General features: G+C 42.3%; 1 protein-coding gene across 1 annotated transcript in view; it reads left to right on the top strand.

The window, feature by feature from the left end:
* Positions 1–630: 630 nt before the first annotated feature.
* The window catches only part of LOC141204626 (protocadherin-9), a 95,169-nt gene continuing 71,994 nt past the window's right edge, over positions 631–23,805 (top strand). Inside the window, exons 1-2 of the mRNA XM_073663950.1 lie at positions 631–1,407; positions 2,604–5,772. Of these exons, the coding sequence (XP_073520051.1) occupies positions 2,737–5,772 (3,036 nt within the window). The 5' untranslated portion in view covers positions 631–1,407; positions 2,604–2,736. The remainder of the gene's footprint in view (positions 1,408–2,603; positions 5,773–23,805) is intronic.

Here is a 23,805-nt window from a genome sequence, read left to right as displayed (position 1 = left end):
GTGAGTGCAGTATATACTATGCAGAGCCGTGTATGAGTGCAGTTTATACTATGCAGAGCCGTGTATGAGTGCAGTATATACTATGCAGAGCCGTGTATGAGTGCAGTATATACTATGCAGAGCCGTGTATGAGTGCAGTATATACTATGCAGAGCCGTGTGTGAGTGCAGTTTATACTATGCAGAGCCGTGTGTGAGTGCAGTATATACTATGCAGAGCCGTGTGTGAGTGCAGTATATACTATGCAGAGCCGTGTGTGAGTGCAGTATATACTATGCAGAGCCGTGTATGAGTGCAGTATATACTATGCAGAGACGTGTATGAGTGCGGTATATACACTATATATATATATATATATGTGTGTGTGTGTACTGCGGACCCCACCACAGCGGCTTCCTCGGGCTCACGCCGCCACTTCTCCATCACCTGCTCCTGAGGACACGCTCCTATAATGAAGCAGCTATATTGCGCTCCCAGCAGCGCAGCCCCGCTCCTCCCACGCATGTGACAGATCACATGGTCATGACGTCAACAAGCCTCTGTCCGTCTCAGCCACATACTCCGTGCCGGCCAATCAGCGCGCAGTGGGCGGCTCCGCGCAGACGTCTCTCCCTCCCTTTGGGTTTATTGTGAGTTATAACAAGAATTCCAGTTCAGAGGGAAAGGGAGAGAGGGCGGGCGGTCAGCGTGTGTGAGCGGCGGAGCACGGACGGGAGGAGCGCGGCTCTCCGCCTCCACACACATCCGTTTGGGAATTTGTACAACTATCTCCAGCAGACGCTTGTTCTTCACTCTGACACCTTCCGAGTTGCGGACTCGCCTCTCCGTCCTGCACATCCCCGGCTATTACACCGCGATCAGCCGCTGCTGATGGAAATACAAGTGGCTGCATTCATCCGAGCGGAGCTGCGAGCGTCCTCACGATCTGCTGCCATGGATCATACGATCGGTGCTGGAGCCGGCGGAGGGAATGATTGATCGGGAGCTGCTCCATCCACTGCACAGGAGCCTGCAGCTTGTGGGGTCGCCGGTGACTGGCGGAGCCGGCAGGGCACGGATGGAAAGTGTGAAGTTAGCATGGTTGCCTGTGATTTGGTGCTGCTCCTGCGTTTTCCTGGAGATGTCGGTGTGAGAGCGCAGCCCTGAGCTCTGCCTGCGTCTCTACCTGCCCGGATCATCCTGCTGGAACTAATCACAGGCATCAGCCTAATGCAGAGGAGATCAGTGCCCAGAAGCTGGCCAAAGTCTCTCCTAGGAGGATTACTCCCGTGTCATCTGCCCTAGCAGAGCCTCTCCTACTTTACTTGCCCCAGCATTGGCTAAAAAGCGCAGATGTGAACGCAACCTTAGCAGCTGACTGCGTCTCCCAGCTCATCTGGAGAACTTGCCTCTGGACTCAGAAGCCTTGTAAGTTGTGCAGCCTTTAGTTGGCAGTTTTGCAGTAATGCAGACATGAGCTCCAGCCCAGGTATTGTAGCTAGCAGGGGACGATGGGTCTTGTAGCTAGCAGGGGACGATGGGTCTTGTAGCTAGCAGGGGACGATGGGTCTTGTAGCTAGCAGGGGACGATGGGTCTTGTAGCTAGCAGGGGACGATGGGTCTTGTAGCTAGCAGGGGACGATGGGTCTTGTAGCTAGCAGGGGACGATGGGTCTTGTAGCTAGCAGGGGACGATGGGTCTTGTAGCTAGCAGGGGATGATGGGTCTTGGGTCTTGTAGCTAGCAGGGGGTGATGGGTCTTGTAGCTAGCAGGGGATGATGGGTCTTGGGTCTTGTAGCTAGCAGGGGGTGATGGGTCTTGTAGCTAGCAGGGGATGATGAGTCTTGTAGCTAGCAGGGGATGATGAGTCTTGTAGCTAGCAGGGGATGATGAGTCTTGTAGCTAGCAGGGGATGATGGGTCTTGTAGCTAGCAGGGGATGATGGGTCTTGTAGCTAGCAGGGGATGATGGATCTTGTAGCTAGCAGGGGATGATGGATCTTGTAGCTAGCAGGGGATGATGGATCTTGTAGCTAGCAGGGGATGATGGGTCTTGTAGCTAGCAGGGGATGATGGGTCTTGTAGCTAGCAGGGGATGATGGGTCTTGTAGCCAGCAGGGGGTGATGGCCAGTGGTCTCTGCAGCAGCCTCAGCCTCCTCTCTGTTCCTCCAGCTGGATCCTAGCACTATGGGAGCAGAGACAGAAGGACTAGGCTCCGATCAGGGGGTGACTCCAGAGCACAGGCACTGAGGCACAAATTGTATTTGGCAGCTGACAGTGCAGTTACAAGGAATACTGGTAAGGACTTGGGATTTTATTGGCACCAGTTACACAGAGAGATGCATGATGCGAATCGTAGAGCAGACAGAAGGGTGATTAGATGGATACATGTGTGGGAAGAACATATTGAGCCTGATGAGATAAAGTAGAGGGTTGCATGCAGGGTCCAGGATGCTGGTGTTGGTGTAGTAGAAAGGGTTTATTTTGCAGATGTGAGGAGTTGTGCTGAGAGCAGCCACTTAGTGCATGCATACTAATGAAATGCTTTGCAGGAGAATGCCTATATGTACTTAGAGCTCCTTAAATGCTCCAAATTTGATTGTTTTGTGTGATTGTGTTGACAGCTGCTGGCTCCAATTAGAAATGAGATGTAAGGCATCTTGCAGTCCATGCACGCTTCCTCTGGCAAATCGGCACCATTCCTCAGTGACAACCCTTAAATCCTAAAATCCAAGAAAACAAAGGAAGCACATTATCATGGACCTAAGGGATTTTTACCTGTTGGCTGCTCTTATTGCCTGCTTAAGGCTGGATTCTGCAATTGCCCAAGAACTTATTTACACCATAAGAGAGGAACTGCCTGAAAATGTACCAATTGGAAACATACCAAAGGACCTGAATATCTCCCATATCAATGCTGCCACTGGGACCAGCAACAGCCTTGTGTACAGACTGGTTTCTAAAGCAGGTGACTCTCCTTTGGTCAAAGTGTCCAGTACCACTGGAGAGATCTTCACAACGTCAACCAGGATAGACAGAGAGAAACTCTGCGCCGGATCTTCTCTGGCTGATGAAAATGAATGTTTCTTTGAACTTGAAGTGGTCATTCTCCCCAATGACTTTTTCAGGCTTATCAAGATCAAAATAATCGTCACAGATACCAATGATAATGCTCCTATGTTCCCTTCAACTGTGATTAATATCTCTATTCCTGAGAATACTCTAATAAACAGTCGATTCCCAATTCCATCAGCAGTGGACCCTGACACGGGCTTCAATGGAGTGCAACACTATGGACTTTTAAATGGGCAAAGTGTTTTTGGACTAGATATAGTGGAGACACCAGAGGGGGAGAAGTGGCCACAACTCATAGTGCAGCAGGTCCTGGACAGAGAGCAGAAAGATACCTATGTCATGAAAATTAAAGTTGAGGATGGTGGAAACCCTCAAAAATCCAGCACTGCTATCCTTCAAGTTACAGTAAGTGATGTGAATGACAACAAACCAGTATTTAAAGAGAGTCAAATAGAGGTGCATATCCCCGAAAATGCTCCCATAGGGACCTCTGTGGTTCAGTTGCATGCAACAGATGCTGACATAGGTAGTAATGCTGAAATCAAATACATTTACGGTGCCCAAGTGACATCTGCTACCAAAAGACTATTTGCTTTAAATAATACTACTGGATTAATTACAGTTCAGAGACCATTAGACAGGGAAGATACTGCTGTTCACAAGTTAACCGTCCTAGCTACAGATGGTAGCTCCACACCGGCAAGGGCAACAGTTACCATTAATGTGACTGACGTGAATGACAACCCCCCTAATATTGATCTCAGGTATATTATAAGCCCCATCAATGGCACAGTGTATTTATCCGAGAAAGACCCCACCAACACAAAGATCGCTCTAATCACAGTGTCAGACAAAGACACCGATGTAAACAGCAAGGTCATCTGCTTTATTGAAAGAGAAGTCCCCTTTCACTTAAAGGCTGTGTATGATAACCAGTACCTACTAGAGACTTCTTCATTGTTGGACTATGAGGGCACCAAAGAATACAGTTTTAAAATAGTTGCAGCCGACACTGGCAAGCCAAGTCTCAACCAGACAGCCTTGGTGAGAGTGGAGTTAGAGGATGAGAATGACAATCCTCCAATTTTTACCCAGCCTGTAATTGAGCTATCAGTGTCTGAAAACAACCGCAGAGGTCTATACTTAACCACTATCAGTGCCACCGATGAAGACAGTGGGAAGAACGCAGACATTGTTTATCAGCTTGGCCCTAATGCTTCTTTCTTTGATCTGGACCGGAAAACAGGAGTTTTGACAGCCTCCAGAGTTTTTGATAGAGAGGAACAGGAACGTTTTATTTTCACTGTCACGGCCAGAGACAATGGTACTCCACCACTGCAGAGCCAAGCGGCCGTCATTGTGACTGTGCTAGACGAAAATGACAACAGTCCTAAGTTTACACACAACCACTTTCAATTCTTTGTATCCGAGAACTTACCAAAGTACAGTACGGTGGGTGTGATAACAGCTACGGACTCAGATGCAGGAGAAAACAAAGCCGTCACACTCTCCATACTTAATGACAATGAAAATTTTGTCCTGGATCCATATTCTGGTTTGATTAAGTCTAACGTGTCCTTTGACCGAGAGCAACAAAGTTCTTACACATTTGATGTCAAAGCCGTTGATGGAGGACAGAATTCACGTTCCTCCACGGCCAAAGTAACAATCAATATTATGGATGCTAATGATAATAGCCCTGTAGTTATCTACCCTCCATCCAATACATCATTTAAGCTGGTGCCTCTTTCAGCCATTCCAGGCTCTGTGGTTGCAGAGGTGTTTGCCGTTGATATTGATACTGGAATGAATGCTGAATTAAAGTACACCATTGTTAGTGGGAACAACAAAGGACTATTTCGAATAGATCCAGTGACAGGCAACATTACTCTTGAAGAGAAGCCTTCTACAACAGATATAGGCCTGCACCGACTCGTGGTCAATATAAGTGACTTAGGATATCCCAAGCCTTTGCACACTCTGGTACTTGTGTTTTTATACGTCAATGAGACAGCTGGGAATGCCTCCTACATTTATGACTTGATCCGCAGGACTATGGAAACTCCTTTAGACCGAAATATTGGGGATAGCAGTCAGCCCTACCAAAATGAGGATTACCTGACAATTATGATTGCCATTGTGGCAGGTGCCATGGTGGTGATTGTAGTCATCTTCGTGACAGTTCTTGTCCGATGCCGACATGCATCAAGGTTTAAAGCTGCCCAGAGGAGCAAACAAGGGGCAGAGTGGATGTCACCAAATCAGGAAAGCAAGCAGAATAAGAAAAAGAAAAGGAAGAAAAGAAAGTCTCCTAAAAGTTCTCTGCTGAACTTTGTAACGATTGAGGAATCTAAACCTGATGATACTGTTCATGAACCTATCAACGGGACGATTAGTCTTCCAGCCGAGCTGGAGGAACAAGGGATGGGACGCTTTGATTGGGGTACAGCTCCTCCAACCACCTTCAAGCCTAACAGCCCTGACCTAGCTAAGCATTACAAATCTGCCTCTCCGCAGTCTGCTTTTCATCTTAAAGCAGATACTCCGGTGTCGGTGAAAAAGCATCATGTGATTCAGGAACTCCCTTTGGACAACACCTTTGTGGGGGGTTGTGATACCCTCTCCAAACGCTCTTCCACTAGTTCAGATCACTTCAGTGCCTCAGAGTGCAGCTCCCAGGGAGGCTTCAAGACTAAAGGTCCTTTACACACCAGACAGGTAAATGAGCACTTTTACTGGTCTATAAGTACTGCATACAAGTGCCCAATCAACCAGTATTAAAGTGCCAGTATGTCTTCATACGGTCTTCTTTGGCTTGCTCATGTTACCTAGAGGGAAAAAAAATCAACCCCTTCTTTAACTTTTTTGATTTTATTTTCACTGAGTCTTCGCTGACGTTGACGGGCTCAGAGATCCGGAATATATATGCATATATATGTCTATGCATATATAATTATGTATATTCTTGATTGTACTATACCATATATGTGCATGTGAAATCTCACAAATCCCACTGTAACGTTTTACACGACGATGATAATAATAATAAAAAGAAAAAAAAAAAAATAACCCAAATCCTTGGACTTGCTAACGTCACAATACCTATGTCACCTATGTTCCACTGTGCAGCCTTCAGAGGACTGGATTAAAAAAAAAAAAATCATGGACATGAATAATATGGTCTAAAAAGGGGTTAACTTTTTTTTTACTCTTGCTAGAAAATATGTTGATATATTGTTGTATTTTACAAATCTAATTGTGAGAAGATGCATGATTGGGTGCAATTGACATCTTTTTTCTTTAAATATATGTGTCATCGAGGCTAATGGCATGATAGTGAACACATGCTTGTGGCGAAATAACCGTACCGTGTGCATTTCTGCGTCTTGTGCCTTTGCTAGTATCCCTAGCTGCACAGTAGTTTTCAGAAGTCATTTTATGGCCTACAAATATATTTCCAGAATTATATCATTGTCCATAATTGTTATTTTTTTATATGTCTAGATAAATCCTTCTTGCCACAGACTGTCCGTCATGGTCTTTATCCTAGAATATAGGGTCCTTTTTTGTTGAGCACTACGAGAGCTATCTTGAATGTATGAGAACACAGGGTCGTAGATATGAATTGCCCCCATGGTTTCAATATGTCATACTGAAAAGTTTCCTTAGACTGTCCTAGAAGTGTGTAGGTTCTGGTATCACTGAGTATTTGCTGTTTTATGCTTATTCTTATAAAGCAAACTTTGAGAAAATGGATTTATTCAAATAATTGGAGCAAAATTATGCAGAACAAAATCAATCCATTGTAAATATTTCTTCATCTAAGTAAAGGAAAAGCAATCTGTCAAAGCTCATTTTAGCTGTGAAATTTGCCATCTAAAGAGGGATTAGTGAGCAGGGAAACTCATATTTTACAAAATCCAGCATTAGCTTTCAGTCCAATAATTCCCTACTAATAAAGATTTAAATGCAGAGCTGTCTAATTTATTTCATTGAGACTTGTCTGTTGCCTCTAAATTAGACTGACAGAACGGCCTGTAGATGGCAGTAAGGCTCTATGTGGTTTGGGCTGGCTCCGTGCCAAGCCTGCAGTATATTAGAGATGGGGGGGAGGAATAGATCACACTGACTACAGCCAAAGAAACCTTTTATTTAATGACAGTTGCACTGGAGCGACCAGTCCTTGAGTTTGTAAAGCAGATCCAGAATGGATAGGGTGTAATGCACCAACTTCCTAATCTTCATTCATATCCCCAATAAGTAATGGAACTCCTGGCATTAGGCCTTGAGAATTGGAAAGAAGGTTTGACATGCGGTAGATGGTAGAGGCGAAAGCAAATGGCACAGTGTGAGTCACATGAAAGTCATGCACACACATGTGTGTGTATATATATAATATATATATATATATATATATATATATATATATATATATATATATATATATAATATGTATACAATGCATAAAAGGAAGCACCGCATCCAACATGGTGAAAAATTAAGGATCCTTTAATTACCAACACCTTACTTTTTCACTTTTCTTGGATTTTTACATCTCGGATAGTGGGCTCTGCCAGTTTCCTTTCGGGGGAGATTTGCATCATTTTAGGCAGTGCTGCTTTATATATAATATATATATATATATATAATATATAGTGGACATATTGCAATCACATTTACATGGTGTATAATGTTGGTTTGAATTCTGAAGATTAACTTTGATTTGATTGTAATATCCTTCCAGTGGCAAAAAAAAGGAGAAAACCCATAATAAAGCCGAGGGTATACGCAAATAACTTCCAAACATATTTTTGCTTCATAATTGATGCCATCTCAACTGTGCGCTTTGCATAGGCGCAGGTACCCACCTGGCACAACAAGAATGCTCTGAAATATTGATGGCACTCTGTCTGCTGCACGATGAAATCCAGCAGATGAAGCCCTTTCAGCTCCTTTAGGATACATTTGGCATCTTTTCATCCCTTACGTAGAGGAGGTAGAAGGAGATCTCTCGCTCACTGTACAAGTAATTCATGGGTAAAGGCTCTCCTCCTTTTCCCAGTTTACTCTCTAATATCAGGTATGCTTTATTGGCAACCGCTTTATTACAGCTGGAGGCTTTACAGTAAGCTGTTTATTGCCCTTCCCTAAGTCACTTGTGAGCGATTGGGGAATTAATTTTCCTGCCCCTGGTGAATATTCTTGGGTATGGAAAACAGATGTTAAATATCTGAAACAGTGACCAATTCATCTAGTATATGTATGAAATCATTCTGTACTTTAGCTGTTAGTTTGGTCATAATAGAGTGACACATACCTAGTTGTGGCCAGTGCTGTGTATACATATCATTTGTGAGTTATTTAGCGAACACACATATATAAATATACAATAAAACCTCCCAAAATTGCTTTATGAAGTGGTCTTCAAGGTGGATGGATGGTGGTCTTCTCAGTAAAGATGGCAGTATGCATAATATAGAGTGGTCTGGATATAAGGGGTCTTCTCACTAAAGATGGTCAGTATGCATAATATAGGGTGGTCTGGATATAGGGGTGATCTCACTAAAGATGGTCCGTATACATCATTTAGGGTGGTCTTCTCAAAGAGGTTTAATTGTATATATAATATTTATTACTTATGAATTGGGCAATATTGTACACATGCAGCAGAGCTGAGTTTGACATTCAGTACAAGTCATTGTTCTCCTGTAATATGATGCATGTCATTTTCCATCCCAGGATTACAGTCTTAATTCAGTGGGGTATTACACGTGCCCCTAAGAATCATGACTTAATCAGTTCTGCTACATTTGTAGTGTAAATATTGCACATGTTGATTTTTGCACAAAAATAATAAAAAAAAAAACAACTATTCTATATTCTTAATCAAATCCTCTAGGAAGGAAAATATAGCACAATTTATTAAATTACACAAAGAGAAAAAGAAAATGATAGACCTACAACTGTTTTACTTCCTGTAATTCTGCAAACGAGTTCTAGATAACGGAGAAAGGAGTACTAGCAAAGTGACTGCACTTCTGTAACCCCCCATGCGCTTGGTGCTATGAATGAGGGGGTGTTTACTATGTCAGGAGATGTAAACTAAGAGCGCCTGTGTGGTAGAGCTGGATGTGTTGTACTGGATTAGCATAATCCCTTCTGGGATGTCAGGCCCTTGGTATTTAGGAGGTTAACAGTTACTGCTGATCTGAAAAATAGCAAGTTATATGTTACTGTCAGTAATTGTTATTTGTTTTTAGTCTGAAGTGCCAGCGAGTTCACAGGTTCACAAAGCTAAAATAAATTGCCTTTTTAATACTATAATTCTATTTGTTAATGTAGGAAAATGTCATCTGTAACAGCTCTGCACCGTCCTGCTTTAAACATAGGTGACACATTGTAAATTGAATGATGAAAGTGGTTCAAATAATAATTTATTTTTGCATGCAAAATAGTCTGGCTCATTATTTTTCCAAAATGTTGCCATTTTAGTTTATTTTAAAGAACGTTTTCTGAAGCTAAATGCAAGGTCACTGTACAAACTCATTAGCATATCTTTTATGTCAGGATCTAGGCAATGTAACAATATATAATAGGCCATGTAACAAAATTAAAGGATAAAGGTAGCGCTTTTAGTTAAAGGGAATCTGTCAGCCCCTGGCACTTATCTGACCTCTAATATGGGCATACAGGTGATAGAAATGTAAATCTATACCTACCTGTATGCCTCATATTAGGCCATGTGCCCAACCGCGAAAAAACGCTTGTAAAACCGTCTGCCATGCAAAGGAATGTGAATTCGGATGTGCTGTGCACATGATGCGCAAATTAGCGTGCTGAATTCGCATTGCGTTGCAAAACGCAGCATGACCATTTCTACCGCGATTATGCTGCAAATTCGCGGCCATTGCGGAACATTGAAACGCAGCAAACCTGCAAGTATATGTGGATTTGCTGCGTTTCAATTAAATTCAATGGCCGCAAATTTGCAGCGTAATCGCGGTGCGTGTGTTAACCGGGATGAAGAGGAGACTACAACTCCTCTTCATCCCGGCTACCACGTGGTGAAAAAAAGAAATAAAAAGTTAAAAATAAAAAAACCCTGTATACTCACCTCTCCGGTCTCCTCCCGGCCGTGTCCTCTCTCCTCGGCGTCCCGTGGTGTAGTTGCAGGACCTGCGGTGATGTCGCGTGACCATCAGCTGACTAAATGACGTCACCGCAGGTCCTGCCAGTACACCGCGGGACGCCGAGGAGAGAGGATCGCCGCCGGGAGGAGACCGGAGAGGTGAGTATACAGGGTTTTTTATTTTTAACTTTTAAATTTATTTTTTTTTTTTACTATCGATGCAGCATTTAAGTTGGTCACACAATATAAATCCATGCCGGTTGCATGGATTTATGTTGTGTGACCAACTTGTCAAGCACTTTTCCAAGTGATGCTCAAAATCGCTTGGAAAAGTTCTTGAAAAAAACGCATGCGAAAACGCATGTTAAAACGCGGAAAAACACTTCTCTCTGGCAGAAAAAACGCATGTAAATCTGCATGCTTTTTTTTCTGCCTGAGAGAGGCAAAAACGCTCTCCATCAGATCTGCTACGTGGGCACATAGCCTTAGAGGTCTTGTTGTTGTGAAATGTCTTTTTATTCATACAAGTTTCTGATGCTGTGGAGATGGGGCCATGAAGAAATCCCCGCCTCCTGTGGTAATTACAATGTTTCCCCCCTCCCCTGCACGTCACAGGGCCTGGATTTGGCCATGGCAACTGCACATAACAGAGCTCTGTGACATGCAGGGGAGGGGGGAAACATTCTTATTCATACAGAAAACGGGGATTTCTTCCAGTCCTCGGGACAGAAACACATCAGAAACTTGTAGGAATAAAAAGACATCTCACAGCAACAATACCTCTAATATGAGACATACAGGTAAGTATAGATTCACATTTCTATCACCTGTATGCCCATATTAGAGGTCAGATAAGTCCCAGGGGGTGACCGATTCCCTTTAAAGGGATTTCGAGGACCCTAATATGGATGACTTATCTGTAGTAATGGGACCCTACATGAGAATGTCATGCCCCCTTATTTTGCCCCACAAAGTGGAGCACTGCACCCCTTCATTATTTACCAGCACAGTACCATATTTTTTGCAGTGACTGTGTCTGGTGCTACAACCCTTTGCTGCTCGGTCCCGTTCAAGTGAATGGGACTGGACTACAATATGAGGCACAGCTACTGCAGAACTGTCCCTGGTACATAATAAAAGGTTCATCAATATCAACCAGACCATTATATCAGCTGATTGCGGAGGTTGCTGAAGCCCACTGATCAGGTATGGTATTTATTGAAGATAGGCCATCAATATCAAAGTCTCCTAAAATCTTTTTAAAGGGAACCTGTCAGCTGATTTATGCTGCCTAAACTATGGGCAGCATGAATCAAAGCTTGGCTGGACGACTGCAGCCAGGTATATTAATCTCTGAAATGCCCTGGCGGTTTCTCAGAGGCAATATAGATAGTAGATTTGGCCAGGGATCATAGGGAGAGACTATGCTAGTCCAGCACCTCATCAGCTGCCATATCCCTGTACTGCTTCAGGTGATTGACAGGTCTCTCACTATGGGAGAGATCTGTCAATCACCTGGAACAATGCAGGGAAAAAGCCGATACGGGTAAAAGACAACTGGGGAGGTCTTCTAACTATATGTTCTCTGAAATGCCATTCATGCACCCAAGCTCCCAGCTGTCTTCTCTCTGCACTTCTCTAGGTGATTGACAGGTCTCTTGCTCTATGGGAGAGAACTGTCAATCAACTGGAACAGTGCTGGGAAAAGCTGACTGGGGGGGCACTGGACTAGTTTCAGCTCTCCCAGATTTTCTAGCTAGATCTTCCCTGACACACCAATCATGCAGCTAAGGCTATGACTCGTGCTGCCCATGATTTGAACAGCATGAATCAGCTGTCAGGTTCCCTTTAACAAAAAATGTCAGTAGAACTACATAGATGCATTTAGAAATGACTCACATTTTAGTTGTTAGCACTAATATTCACATCAGTATTGGATCAGTGCTATAACACCCAAGTAGGGTTTTAGGGAATTTCGTATTCCCCATCCGAATGCTATGCATCTGTCAGCTAACTCCTGTGTATGGCATGCAGTGGTCTGCCAAAGTCTAAAGCACAGGCAGACACAAATACAGATTTATCCCAGGTTCAGTGTGCCATTTTTGTCACTTTAGTGCAACTGATCCAAATGTATTGGACAACTGCCTGAAAAGATAAGCTACATTTTGTCAATTCATTTGTCAAACCGCATGAGAAAACAGAACAGAAGGTCATGAGATGAAAAATGGCTCCATCGTGATTTATAGTGATCCATTTCTTTCTTGCTAAATTTAATAACAAAGGATAGCAAATCTGATGGAAAAACGATCTCACTTTTGTGCACTGACCTTTAAAGGAGTTTCCTGCAAAGTTTTTTTTGAAGTGAAGAAAGAATAGGGAATCTTATAAAATAAAGAAATCATCCTTACCGATTGAATCCCAGTCACTCCAGGACTGTTGCTCTAGTGGTCCGGGAGCAAAGATGTTCCGTCCATCATTCCCAAGGCCGATGCAACCAGTCACCATCCTCAGCAGTGATGTTTACCGATATGGCACGTGAACACCTAGGACAAAAAAAATGGCTACAGTGAACTAGTAACTCATGGATGGGATGTCAACAGTGCACTATCATTGGGGACCATCATTGGGATATTCACTATCATTGGGGACCATCATTGGGATATTCACTATCATTGGGGATCATCATTGGGGACCATCATTGGGATATACAGTATCATTGGGGACCATCATTGGGATATTCACTATCATTGGGGACCATCATTGGGATATTCACTATCATTGGGGACCATCATTGGGATATTCACTATCATTGGGGACCATCATTGGGATATTCACTATCATTGGGGACCATCACTGGGATATACACTATCATTGGGGACCATCATTGGGATATTCACTATCATTGGGGACCATTATTGGGATATTCACTATCATTGGGGACCCTTATTGGGATATTCACTATCATTGGGGACCATCATTGGGATATTCACTATCATTGGGGACCATTATTGGGATATTCACTATCATTGGGGACCATCATTGGGATATACACTATTATTGGGGACCATCATTGGGATATACACAATCATTGGGGACCACTGGAGCAGCAGTCCTAAAGAAATGGGGGATTCAGAGGGTAATGATGCCTTTGTCTTTGTTTTCCAATATTCCCCTTTTTTGCCGTTTACTTTTGAACTATCTATTAAAATAGTATTAAAAAGATGGTCGTGCCCCCCTCCATTTAAAAGCTATTCTGATAAAGGGGTCCCAGGTCCGTCTTGAGCTCAGCTGTTATCTCATACTGAAGCAGCCGGGTTGTCTTCTTTTTTTTTTTTTTTTGCTGTGTTGCTGTATGAGAAATAAAACTTTTCTCTCCTTGAAACCACTTGGCTGTCAGTATAATACTTCAGGGAACCAGGTAATCTCATGGGTGAACTGCTTTTTCCAGCAGGTTAAGGAGATACCCACAACTACATCCACAGATCCTATATTGGCATGGGTATAGGAACAAATCCTAACAAAGTAGATGCAGGCCACAATATGAATTTAATATGAATAAAATTAGCATTTTTTAATTGATCCACTGCATATCTTGTTTTAATCGATTTAGTCTAAACAGGGGTTTTCAGGGCCTTGGCTTATTTTCTGCAGGTATCATGCCGAATCCTAAGGCTAGGGTCACACCACCGTATTTTCTCTTATCCGAGAGAATCGGGCCAATTATACTAATCTCACTCTAATTAAGAGTTTGATCAGAGTTTAATCACAGAGTGAACTTATCTTTTCAAATGAGGAGAAGATGGGAAAAAAAAATTCTCCATCTTCTCCATTCTGTAGATGTGATGTGAGTGCAGTCCGATGTATTCCACGGACTCATTGACTTACATCCGAATATCAGATCAAAATTGGTCATGCAGCGATCAGACTTGTGCACGGCACCATAGAATAACATTGGTCCAAGTGCAATCCGATGATTTTTTGGATCGCACTTGGGCTGAAAATCCGGTGGTCTGCACCTGCTCTAGTGGTGTGTGATGCATAGAAGTGTGCCAGAGCCATTATTTGATAGCGGTTAGAAAAAGCAAGCAGAGCTGTTAAGATTTGGCAAGATACCGTGTCTGCCGAAAATGAGCTCTGGCCCAGAAAATCCTTTTCTAAGTGCAGTCACGTCACATGCAGAGGTCTCGTTACAGTCGAAAACTGCGGCAGTCTTGTGCCTCTGCAGACTTTAGATTGCCACCCTGCACAGTCACTAAATTTTGTAGGGAAACAGTTGTTTCACCTAAAAGACCCCGCAGACGATGGTAATGGCAGCACAGTTTTGATGGGGAGCAGCTGTTTCCCTGTAAAATGAAATGTTCATAGAGGGAAACAGTGAAAGTACCGTAGTAGCAACGAGCTGCTGAAGGTTATGGACGCTGCATGTGAGCGCAGCCTCCTAGTGAAGTGATAGGCCTGATCACTGAGGATGACATCACGGTCTCTGGACTTATACGGACTAGACATAGAAAATATCTGTCAGTCAAATACATTTTTTGGCTAATAGATTTTTCTTCGGACAGAACCTACTCCTTGTTTTTCAATAGGAAAGCTGCTTCCAGACTTCTCTCATGGGAAGATGAGCGCTCCCTATACGCATTAGTGACTACCAGGGCTATCCTGAATGATCCTCTTAGTTCTGTTCTCTGCTTTCTTTGTACTGTTTCTTTTTTATTGTTATTATTTTACAGTGGACAGTGTGCCTTGTTACTATATGAGAATTCTGTGATGCAAATCAGGTTTTTTTTTGTTTGTTTTTTTTAGAAAAAGTTAATTTCAACTGTATTTTTCCATTAAAACTCATACCAAATTGACTACCAAGCATGTTAAACCAAGTCTGAACCTGGCCTCGCAAAGATTCCCTAAAATGTTGCAGTGACATTAATAAGACAGTATTGTTTCTTATACACATGTGTTCTATGTTTATTTTACTACAGATTTCAAGGTTAATGTAAGGGAATCTGTCACCATTTTTTTATACCTCATTTAAAAGTAGCATGATGTAGGGACGGAGAACCTGATTTCAGTGATGTGTCACTTATCTTACTAGCTGCAGCAGTTTTGAATAAAAACTGATTCATCTGCTTCAGATCTAGCAGTTCTCTGAATGCTGAGCTCTGTATAACCCCGCCCACACCCCTGATTGGCTGATTTCTGGGCACACTGTGCATAGGCAGAGCAGAAAACTGCCAATCAGTGGTGGGGGCGGAGTTGGACTACTTGGCAGTAAGCCAAGTAGTCACCTAGTGATAATCTCATGCTGATAAAACTGTGATTTTTATAAAAAGTACACTAAGCAGCTCAGTACGTGACACATCGCTGGAATCAGGGTCACTACCCCTACATTACGCTACTCTCTGATTAGGTAGAAAAAACCTGGAGACACATTCCCTTTAAAAGTATGTTGTCATGTGGCAGATTTGTTACAGAAAATACCATATATCTTAAGTAGGGTTGTTCCTTTATGTCCATTCATATACACTGGACAGTTCTAGAAATTTCTGCAACAAATCTTCTACGTGCAAGCTTTCCCTAAACCATCTGACAGGTGCTATTGTAAATGTTACTGTATTGTACATTTTTATGTAATAAGTAAAAAAGCAGTATGTAACCACACAATAGTATAAAAATATTGTACATTTTGCATAAAAGTAAACTTTTATATTGGTAGTAATATTCAAAAAGAGGCTATTTATTTATTTATTTGTTTTTGTTTTTTTTATATTTGGTAGAATAAAATAAAATTTAATGATAACTCAATTCTGCATGTACATTTGTGTGACTGAATATCCACAAGCAAAACAAAAAATGTCATTTTTATTAAATGCTTAAACGGGTTGTTGTTTGGGACATCATGATTGATAACCTAGGTCTCATTCAAACATCAGTTTTTTTGTTTTTTTTTGGGGGGGGGGGGGATGAGTACTTGAAGATATGGACTGTTTTTCACTCGGGTGCTGCTTCCAATTACCATTTCTTTTGACACATATAGTAGATGGCATCCAAATTTTTCACGAACCCTTTCAATAAAATTAAAGCGTTTTGATTTGCAAATCGAAACAAAAACAGACATGTCTCAAACAGAAATGGACATGCGATCTTGCCCTTGGACTATAATGGGTGCGTATTCGGATAGAACACATACATAAAGTATAGATGTCTGAGTGAGACCTTATTCTTAGGATAGGTAATCAATCATTCAATATAAGATTGGTGCGGTACTCCACTCTAGGTATCCCTATGATCAGCTAGGTGGAAGGGACACAGCCCCTTATTTTTTCTTACCTGGCACATCTCCATACACTTTATAGTGGCTTTTTCTGGTATCGCAGACTAAGACTCAGACCTATTTGAATCAAACTTTGCTGCAATACCAAGCATGACCACTACATAATATATGGCACTGTACCTGGTACAAAAAAAAAGTAGAGTACACCGTTCTCCACAGAGTCATGTGGCTACTGTAGCTGATTTGTGGAGTGCTATGAGTCAGACTTCCACCAATTTCATAGGTTATTCATCAATATCAAAGTTCCAGAAAGCCCCTTGAAGTTTAAGTCTGATCTACGGCTTACTAGACTATAAATGTGATTTACCTAACATGGGAAAAAAAGTGCATATTTTTTCTTGTTCCTATAAATTGGATACATACATGATGCATGTCATATAAACCAACCCCTGCCTTCGCACCGAGCTGTGGTCCCTGAGAACTGTACCTAGCTTGGTTCCATTTATTTAGAATTCATGTTACAGTATTTTATGATATAATAGAAATGTCATCCCTGCTGGGAATTGCGCAGTTCGCAACCCAAATATATATTGATTTGTTTTCTGTATCCAATATGGGCACTATTATTATACTGTGGCTTTTGAGTCTAGCAAGTCACCAATCCGCAAGCCTGGCTATCGTATACCCAAAAAGCTGGCCCTGTTGATATTTTGTTGCCCAGAATGGACATTAGGTATAATCTATATTATTATAATATACTGAAGAATTACCTTAATAAAAGCAAATAAATATTGACAGCTCAACATGTAACACAGGGCTATAATGAAGCAGTCCTACAGTATAATATAGACGTGCCCTGAGACGGTCCAGCCGTGTGAGCACATAGCCAGTATGGCCACACATCGAGTCCTTACATAGCACTGTGCGTTCCATGTGTCGCCATAAGGTATTGCTGTACAGCACTTTTTATGGATATATTGTTCTAGAAAAGAAAACCTCCATAAGTCCAATAGAACACCTATGTACGTATATGACTGTGTGTGAAATTCAAGGTTTCTAGGGGTACAGTATACCTCCATATACTGTTATGGGTCCTATATTGTATGGGATTATAATTCCCCCATGTCAGTGAGCCCGAACATATACGCCATGCCTACTGCAGTGCCACGTTTATAAGACGACACTTGTCCGCTGATCTCTGTAATGTAGAATAAGCCCCTCAGGAGAGCAGCCTGGGTGACACTGGTCTTCAGGTATCGGTGTACTATTAATAAGATAATGTAAAAAAAATATCAAGGAGTGAATTATTTATTGCAGCCATTACTGACCTACTGCTTTTGGCCTCTGAAATCAGTCATATTTTTCATGTAGAATGAATGTATTAAAATTTAAAACCACCTTTGTATGGAATAAAAATAATTTAAAGTGTGTGTCCTGAAGTCCTAAAGAACTAAAAAAGCGAAGTGATGTGCTATATGTCCCCTTGTTGTGAGATACTCTATATGAACTGCAGTTATCCAAATACAAAGAACATAGGAAATTTACATTTCTTAAAGGGAAACTGTCATGTAAAATAACACTAATAGGCTGCAGATATTGGGTTAATCTGCAGGTTAATAGCTTTCTGACACCATCCAGTGCCAACACTCAGTGCCCCACGGCTGGGAGGCAATAAACTTTCCCCCTGGCAGCGTTCGGCACTCAGTCACAGGGGTGGCAGCGGCGTAGTTTGAGTCATCGCTCTGTGCATAGTGAGCGACGGCTGTAACTGTGCTCCCTCCACTGACTGACAGCTGGCTCATCATTAGGGCTGGCTGTCAGTCAGTGCCCGGGACGCAGATACAGCAGCAGCTCTCTCTGCAGAGAGCAGTGCCAGTGATACCATCATGACTGAAAACGAACACTGCCGGAGAGAATAATGTTAATTTCCTCCAGGCAGCGGGGCTCTCAGTGTCGGCGCAGCATGGTATCATAATGCCATTAACCCCATATCTGCAGGTTAATAGCATTATTTTACATAACAGGTTCCCTTTAAGTTTTTTATATATATATATATATATATATATATATATATGTGTATATATATATATATATATATGTGTGCGTGTGTAGGAGGACCCTGGCTAATGTAAAATATGTTGTATTTCTCTCAGTATGTAACATGAAAACGGGAAGTGTGTGTACTTTTCCAAACAATTAAAACTAAAATTGTCTGCCAATTGCTAACAATCTACCATTTGCTGAAGCCAAGCCAGGCTCAAAATCACCAAACCTTTATCTGTGAAGAACAAAAGAAAAGCAAAAAAACCTTTCATAAAGGAACAAACTGTTAAGAGAGCAGCAAAGTAAAACTTTATTATTTAAATTCCAGTGTTTGGTTCCCTTTGCCTGAACTAACTTTTAACTTTTTGAATTCCAAGAAAAAGTCAGATCCTTATGTAATTTATATTGGGAGGTTTGCCGAGGGAGAAAAAAAAACATGTTATGCCTATGGCCACTTTTAAGTGATCCTTTTGCTTTGAAAATCCTATCCAACCTGCTGGTAGCATGGTGCAGGCCAGAAGCTGAGCAGATTGCTTCACATTGTAGTTTTGTGGGAGACGATTCAGTATAGCTTGCATTTTAGTGATATACAGTGACTCTCAGGTGGCTCTGGGTTTACGGCTCCAGTGGCTGGTCCTATTCTGTGATCTCTTCCCTGTATGTATACAGTGATGACTTTCTGTTTCTGAACAGAACCGTCCATATCTCAGAGAAGCCAGGGATGTAATCTAATTTCAAGTAAGGTCCTGTTTATATATTATTTTCCCACGTTGGGCCTCTTTCACACGTCAGTGTGTCCAGCATGTGTGGTGGCAGTTTTCACACATACTGGAGACACTGACACACGCAGACCCATTCAAATGTATGGGTCTGTGCACATGTCAGTGTGTTTCCACGGACCATGTGTCCATGGGCAAAATACACTGACATGTCCGTTTTTTCCATGCAGCACGGGCCGCAAAACGTCCCACACACGTGCACACTGATGACACATGGATGACATCCGTGTGTCATCAGTGTGACACGTACCGGCACCTGGGAATCAGTGGTACAGTTCATGCTGTTCCCAAGGGCCGTGTGCTGAAGGAATCTCTCACCATTGTCCCCTCCTTGCGCTGAGATTGGCGCGAACAAGGGACAATGTTGAGAGTAGTATTCAGCCCCCGCTGTGTCCAACAAGTGTAAAAATGAGAATAAAATAAAAAAAGCATTATACTCACCTTTACATCTAATTCCGTGAAGCCACCGTCCCCTGTAAACAAACCAAAAATAAAAAAGAACAATATTCCTCACCTGTCAGTAGATGAAATAATCCAGTGTCCCATACATTAATCCATCTGACCGACATTTCTTCATCAGCGAGTGTGGTGGCTTGAGGCGACCACACACGCTGAGGAGCCACGGAGAATGACTCGCTGCAGCAAGCGGGCCCCTGAACTCCGCTGAGCTCAGTGAGTGATGGGACACCACTGAGTGAGCTCAGCACAGTTCAGGGGCCCGCTTGCTGCAGCGAGTCATTCTCTGTGGCTCCTCAGCATGTGAGGTCACCTCAAGCCACTGCACACATTACGGTGTGGGAGTCTGGATTATTTTATCTTTGGACAGGTGAGGGATATTGTTCTTTTTTTTATTTTTGGTTTGTTTACAGGGGACTGTGGTTTCAGGGAATTAGGTGTAAAGGTTAGTATGAGTTTTTCATTATATCCTTATTTTTACACTATGTAAATAGCGGGAACTGAATATTACTCTCAACATTGTTCCTTGCTCGTGCTGTTCGCGTGAATTCTGATTCGACACAAGGGCGGCACATGGTAGCCACACATATGGAACACAAGCACACACGGAGACATATCTCCGGTACTGTTTTTTCCAGTACCGGAAATATCAGGATGTGTGAAAGAGGCTTAAGGGTATTGTATATGTTGGAAGTATTCCCTGATCCTGTACCTCTGACATGTACATAGGCCCCTTGCAGCAAGCGTACGCTATGTGTGACCTTTTGCTAAACATTTTTTCACGCTCTTCCATGTATTTCTATGCAGAGCTGTACAGTAAATACATATAAAGTATTGTGTGGTATACATTTTTTTTTACAATTGTCGCCTATAGTTTGCTTATCCCATTGTTTACCAGGTCTCAGCCTTGCATCGGAGGTATATGTCAGGAGATCCATCGTATATCTCTGATGTAGGTATGACAAAACAAGAAGTGATCAGAGTCTTGCTTACAATATGATCAACATGACAGGTATCAAAGAGATAACAGTCTGCAGTCACTCTGTGATTGCAGGATACTGAATCCTGACAGTGTGTGGTACGCACGCTGTCAGGATTCACCAGTATTATCGGTGAGAGTGGGTGGTGATTTGTATAAATGCGGTCACGTGGCGACTAAACGTCACTGCCTTTTCTCAATACAAATGAATTGAGAGAAGTCGAGCACGTCTAGTTGGAACGTGACCACATGTATGCAAATTGTATCATTGCAGTCATGTGACTGCTTGATCTCACTGGTAATACTGCTGAATCCTTACAGTGTGCGCACCACACACACGGTCAAGATTCATATAGAGTGACTGCAGACTTTTATCAGAAGACTAGACAACCTATTAGCCGAAGTATATGTATCCATCTTTCTATTAATAAACTCAAAATATTTGCATACATATCATTTATTCCACTGTGTAACCCCTTAATGACCTGGCAAAATTTTTCAAGTCTGATAAGTCACTTTACGTCACAGTAACTTTGGAATGTTTCAACATATCCCAGTCATTTTGAGATTGTTTTTTTTCTGGAAATATTATACTTTATGGTAATGGTAAATTTAGGTCAATATGTGTTGCATTTAATTATAAAAATATCAGACATTTGACAAAAATGTAGAAAAAAAACAGCAATTTTGAAACTTTGAATTATTATTTATCGCTTTAATCCAGATACTCAAAGAAAGTTAATAAATAACATTTACCTCATGTCTACTTTACATCAGCACCTTCTGTAAAATGTTCTTTTACGTAGGATGTTAAAAGGGTTAAAAATGTTGCAGCATTTTTTCAAGGAAACTTTGCTAAACTTTTAGGAATTTATTCAGTTTTGAAAGGACTTTGGGGGACCTATATGTAGGAAATCCCCCAAAAGTGATGCCATTTAAAAAAAAAAAAAAAGCACCCTCAACTTATTCAAAACAGCTGGCAGGTAGTTTATTAACCCTTCAAGTACTTTTCAGGAATTAATGTAAAGTGGAATGATAGGAATGAAAAAAATTTATTTTTACCACCTCAAGGTTGCTAACTTCTGAAGAGGTCACTATAGCTGGCAGACTCAGTCTAAGGTCATTATTTGGCCATAAATGACAATGGCAAACATAAAAACCACATAATTATGGTCTCAGCATGACGATGGGTTAAAGAGGGAGCCCCCACACTCTGTTAACCATCTAGATGCTGTAGTCATTATTGGCTGCAGCATCTAAGGGGTTAAACGGCCATGGTCAGTGCCAACACTGATCATGGCTGATGCAGCAGGATGTCAGCTATACGTACAGGTCCGTAAAAAGACGTATTGGTGGTCACTAAGGGGTAATATTACTATATAACATTGTTTTTTTGTCTACGAATGTAGATTTGTTTTTCAGTCTACAAATGGATAATCATATTATTCTATGCTATGTTTAGGACTGGATTTTCTAGCATTTCCCCTCGAGAAAACATAGAGAATGTGTGATAAATGTTCCATTTGCACCTTGCCACAATTTGTGAAGCCGCAAAGCTTCATCCCAAGTAAAGGTTCAAAAAACTTAGGTCTAGTTAGATTTATTCCTGTCTGTGATATGTGCCGGGATCTGTTGTACGCTCAGCGCCAGACACTGCAATATTTTATCATTTCTGCTTTTGTTTCTTGGGTCAAGATGGCAATCTAGATTTAGGGTTTATATTTTCAGACAAGCACTGGAGCTAGCATTGGCCTGTCACTTTATATTTATAAATATCCAGGGAGGTAAGTTCAGGCCAAATAAAATTCTTTAGATATATATATTTCTTAACAACCGCACTCAAAAAAAATCACTGGTTAAGCAAGTGAATGTGAACTCTGGAAATGCACTGTAATCTTTTAGGCATTTGATAGGATTTAGCTTGAAATTGGAGATTTCAGCTGGCTCATTTTCATTGTCCTTTGCACAACCAGTGCATTCTAGGGATAATGACATTTAGTATTTGATTGGAAAAACGTTCAAAGACGAGAATGAAATATGTTCTGATATTGTCTATGTGAAATAAGTGAGGATGCATGATGAACGGTCTGGGTATATATATACATATATATATACCCGATTTTTCGGACTATAAGACTCACTTTTTTCCTCCAAAATTTTGGAGGAAAGTGGGGATGCGTCTTATAGTCTGAATGTATACTTGTGGATGGGGTGGAGGCAGCGGCGAAGCAGCGGGGTACGGGAGGCTGGAGCTGGTGGCTGCAGCTCTTGCATGTGCCCGCTGTTCAAAGAAAATTCATATTCACTGCTCCCCATGCCCATGGGCGTGGGGAGCACTGAATATTCATTCTCCTTAACAGCACGTACAGTGTCCGCCCAGCCGCCGGCTTCCTGCAGCGGATTGGCGGTCACGTGTGCCTGCTATTAAAGCACATGAATATTCACTCCTCTCCACTCCCATGAGCGTGGGGAGTAGTGAATATTCATGCTCTTTAATAGCGGGCACACGTGATCGCCGAGCCGCTTCAGGAGCTGTGGCTGCAGCTGACACTGTGTGCGCAATTAATGAGAATAAATAGCCACTGCTCCCCACATCCATAGTACCGGGCGTGGGGAGCAGTGAATATTCCGGCAGGCTCATCTGACTGTGTGAGGGCGGATGGCAGTGACATCATGTGCGGCTCACAAGCTGAGATCAGCTGCTGACAGAAGAACAGGATGCAGTGTTGAAGCAGAGGGAAGGTGAGTAGAATCCTTTTATTTTTTTTTGTGTGCATGGTGATTAGGATGGGGGTGCCATGCATACTGGGCTGGGGGTTTCATGCACACCAAGCAGGGGGTGCCGTGCATACTAGGCTGGGGGTACCATGCATACCTGGATGGGGATGGGGTGCCATATATACCAGGATGAGGGGGGCCATGCATACCGGGATGGGTGTGCCATGCATATCGGGATGGGGGTGCCATACATATCAGGATGGGGGTGCCAAGCATACCAGGCTGAGGGTGCCATGCATACCGGGATGAGGATAGGGTGCCATACATACCTGGATGGGGGTGCCATGCATACCGAAATGGGGGTGCCATGCATATCAGG

This window comes from Phyllobates terribilis, unplaced genomic scaffold, assembly GCF_046119375.1.
Source record: "Phyllobates terribilis strain yellow unplaced genomic scaffold, ASM4611937v1 Scaffold_2__4_contigs__length_985480577, whole genome shotgun sequence".
NCBI classification, from domain to species: Eukaryota; Metazoa; Chordata; class Amphibia; order Anura; family Dendrobatidae; genus Phyllobates; species Phyllobates terribilis.
The sequence above is the reverse complement of the archived record's forward strand: the minus strand, read 5'-3'. Positions and strand labels throughout refer to the sequence as shown.